The sequence below is a fragment of the Sinocyclocheilus grahami genome, unplaced genomic scaffold (genome assembly GCF_001515645.1).
Source record: "Sinocyclocheilus grahami isolate Dianchi unplaced genomic scaffold, SAMN03320097.WGS_v1.1 scaffold1802.1, whole genome shotgun sequence".
NCBI lineage: Eukaryota > Metazoa > Chordata > Actinopteri > Cypriniformes > Cyprinidae > Sinocyclocheilus > Sinocyclocheilus grahami.
Window position 1 is genome coordinate 200,324 of NW_015506981.1, and position 4,241 is coordinate 204,564.

General features: G+C 38.5%; 1 protein-coding gene across 1 annotated transcript; it reads right to left on the minus strand.

Annotated features, from left to right (window-relative positions):
* Positions 1 to 275: 275 nt before the first annotated feature.
* Positions 276 to 2,401, minus strand: LOC107572727 (uncharacterized). The gene is made up of 4 exons (XM_016259159.1): positions 2,027 to 2,401; positions 1,755 to 1,902; positions 1,167 to 1,276; positions 276 to 804 (listed from the first exon to the last, which is right to left on the minus strand). The coding sequence occupies exons 1-4, from the start codon at positions 2,183 to 2,185 to the stop codon at positions 496 to 498; spliced, it is 726 nt and encodes a 241-aa protein (XP_016114645.1). The 5' UTR covers positions 2,186 to 2,401; the 3' UTR covers positions 276 to 495.
* Between the last annotated feature and the right edge of the window lie 1,840 nt (positions 2,402 to 4,241).

The window sequence follows — 4,241 nt, forward strand, 5'->3', positions numbered from 1 at the left end:
CCTTTATGGTCTTTCAGTCCTGTATGAGTTTCTTTGTTCTGTTGAGTACAGAAGATGATATTTGATGATTTAAGATGAGAATGTCGGTAGCCACAGTTGATGGAAGCCATTGATAAAATTACTGTGAAGGACAATGGCTATAATCAACTGTCTAGTTACCAACATTCTCCAAAATATCTTCTGCTGTAGTCAACAGAACAAATAAACTCAAACTAGTTTGAAACAACATAAGGGTGAGTAAATGAGGAAAATTGTATTTTTTTTGATCAACTATGCCTTTAATGTATGGCAGATTCAAGAACGAACATTTTCCTCTTAAACAACTAGGGTATAGCAAAATGGGATGAACAGTCCAAAACTAAGACTGACTAACTAAATGAATTAAAACTTTCCCTTAATAAAAGAAAAAAAGAAAAAATAGAATAGAAAAACAAACAAAACAACAACAAAAAAACACTGAAGCCGTCTCACAGCCTCACAGGTTTGAAACGGTAATTAGTCAACAAACATTCTCCATTCTTGAATGGCCTTTTTGTACGAGGGGGTTGTATCCTGCTCGTGGATGGCATCTCTCAGAACTTGTGTTTGCAACACAGACAAGAGTGTTGCAAGACACTTTGGATACGTGAGATGAAATGCATAGTAATAGGCCAGGAGGTAGAGAGGCCCCTCGTGGAGCAAGTCTCTGTCAAATGTTAGAACTGGAGTTGTATCTACAACCACCATGCAGTTCTCCTCACCAACCAGCAAGACAGGAGTGGAAAATGCTCGCCTGTGGATGTAGGTATCTGGATCCTCTGAGGGCTAGAAAACCAAATATAAAAAAATACAGAATTTAGATTATACACACATCTGGGTGACCATTCACTTCCATAGTATTTTATGCCTACAATGGAAGTGAATGCTGACCCAGATATGTTGGGTTAACATTCTTTAAAATATCTTACTTTTGTGTTCGGCAGAACAAAGAAAGGTATATAGGTTCGGAACAACTTGTGGGCAAGTAAATGACAGAATTAAAATTTTTCTGTAAACTATCCCTTTTAAGTTACTTTTTATGTTGCATGTCCAATTTTATGTAGTGCAATTAGGATGGTTTTAACCCAGTATTTTATTGAGAGTGTATGCACATGTTAATAATTTATCACTACTGAAGTAAAACTCACTGTCAGAACGTGGAAAAGAGCCTCACTGATTGGGACCTGTTTCTTCGGTGCTGTTGAGCCAGATGGGAAGAGCAGTGGAAGGGCAGTAAAAACAGCAATGGCATGTTCAACTAGTTAAGAGGGGGAGGGGGAGGGGAGAGATTTATATCAATATCAGATATTATGTCTGTGGGTATAATCTATATCACTGGTTTCTGATCCTGGAGACCCACTGCTCTGGACATTTTGTATGTCTCCCTAACATACAGGTTAACAGACCTAATTCAGATCATAAGTTAATTAGAAAAGAGCTCAATGAACTGAATTAAGGGGCTGTTTACACAACATTCTCAACTGAAAAATGTTTTTGAATTGAAAACCACTGATCTATAACAAGGGTCCTCAACTCTGGCCCTTGAGATTAGAGTTGAGTTTAGCTCCAACCTTGATCAAACTCACCAGCCTGTAGATTTCTAGTAGGACCTAAAAAAAACACTGATTAGCTTGTTCAGGTGTGTTTGATTAGACTTGGAGCTGAACTGGACCTTGAGGGCCAGAATTGAGAACCCTTGATCTATACAGATTAAAAAAAATTAAATAAAGCTTTACCTCCATTTAATGTCCGCGGAGGCTTCATGACTTTCTTCATCACTCCATAAAACTGAACCTTGGAGTAGAAGGTCTCCCACCTGCCCTTCACCTCAGAAATGTATTTGCAATTGTCTGGCTCAATGATTCTCCGCAGTTCATCCATTGCCTGAAATAATTATTTAATAAAAAAAAAAAAAATTTAAATTTCTGTCTGCAGTTAGGTAGAGGATATGGGATATTTGTCAGTACATTTTACATCTGTCTAAAATATGCTATATCTGTGTACCCACATGGTCCAGTTCTTTGAAGCAGGGGTATGCTTGCAAAATTTTTGTTGGTTTGTCTTGCTCCTTCAAAGCATTCGAGTCAATGAAATTTCTTCTGGCCTGGAACTCCAGGTTTAATAGATGGGTTACAGCAGCTTTGTTTGGCTTTTTTGCTTTGTACATTTCTCGTAGGGTCCTGTAATGTCTTGCCTGGGTTTTCTGGCTGTCAAGGCTGTTGTCTGGAGCATCAGCTACAATTTAGCCATATAATATAATTACTGAACAAGACGCACAAAATCAACAATTCAAGAATGTATTTTACATTAAGAAATAAGGAAGAATTAGGCTTACATATATTATCAAACATTAGCTGCATTTACATGGACCCTAATAATCTGATCGTAATAGGACTAGAAGCACAATCAGAATAAAAGTCACATGTAACCACGTCAACTGGATTGAATTGGCCAGATCCGACTAAAATTTCGATCGGATTGTAAGGGTTGGTTTATTCCTTTTGTAATCCGAGCGAGAGGACATGTAAACACTTGATCGGATTGAAAACCGAAACTGGAAAGTACTGCGCATGCGCAGTGACGTAGAAATAGCATAATGACGTATGACAGGCAGAACGAGCTGTTCTTCCTGGTGAATAAAGTGTCATAAATGAGTGTCCCGTCATTATAAAACTCCCCTTTCACTCAGCATCTGTGAAGTGGAGCAGGACACATCCCACCAGTCCTTGTTTAAGACTCTCATCAATGTTAGCATCAGTAAAAATATTAGGTATTATGAAAAAGCAATAAAGAGTTTTAATGCATTTAATAACATTGGCTGATGGCAGTACTGCTGTTCATTTTTGTTCATTATCCAATAATCAATATTAGTGTATATGTTACACATGTAAATAAAAACATTATTAGTGCATGTTGTAGCATAAGGACAGATAAGTGCTGTAAAGAATGTTCTGAAATAGTTGACTAATGTCACTGAATACTAATTTATTATCGTCAACATCATAAATGATAACGCCCCACGGTGATCTCACACACAACTCACGTTTGGATATTAAAAAGTTAATAAATAAATTGAGCAATTATTAGTACAACTAACGACTAACTAGACAGCAAACTGGAAAATATGTATTATTCAGATCTCAAGAGAAAGAGACTGAACTTTGTCAAATGTTCAGTTGACTTAATTTGATTCGATTGCAGGAACGTGTTTTTTCTGTCGGAAACAGTGTGTATTCCATTACAATTCATTTTCAAATACAAGAATAAACACAACAAACAATTAAGTAATTTTAGAAATGACTAACCTTTTAGAGTGGAAATCGCAACTTCGTCGAGTCCATCCATGGTGAAAAATTGGCGGGAGGAAGTGCCTTCGTCTTCTATTGGTTCTAATTTCTAATTTCCTGTTTTTTTTTTTTTACATGTTTGGTTTGCCGGATTTAACGTTAACTTGAAAACTGCGGTTAACAGAAACATTAGTCATCGATTTTATACTCAGTATTTCTGCTGTTTAGGTACGAAATCTCGATTTAATTTCACCGGAGAAAAATGATTTGGCGCTGCGTCATTTGTTATGTATTTGTGGCTCTTACACTTAAATCTTTATTGAGTCACATTCATTTTGCACATAGTCGTAGTCCAGGTTTCCGCCTGGTTTGTGGAATAGATGGATGCACTAAAGAGTACCGAGTCTACAACTCTTTTTGGTATCACGTCAGACGAACACACTCACAATATCTAGACGGTGTGAGCAGGAGCAGATCACTTCGGAGAGAGAGATCAGTACACGAGACATCCAGCAGCAATGTGTGGGCATATAGTGGGCCTACACTGGTGGGTCAGGAAGCAGGGAACTCCAGTAACAGTCCAGATAATGAAACAACACTGGTGGCTCAGGAGGCAGGGAACTCCAGTAACAGTCCAGATAATGAAACAACACTGGTGGCTCAGGAGGCAGGGAACTCCAGTAACAGTCCAGATAATGAAACAACACTGGTGGCTCAGGAGGCAGGGAACTCCAGTAACAGTCCAGATAATGAAACAACACTGGTGGCTCAGGAGGCAGGGAACTCCAGTAACAGTCCAGATAATGAAACAACACTGGTGGCTCAGGAGGCAGGGAACTCCAGTAACAGTCCAGATAATGAAACAACACTGGTGGCTCAGGAGGCAGGGAACTCCAGTAACAGTCCAGATAATGAAACAACACTGGTGGCTCAGGA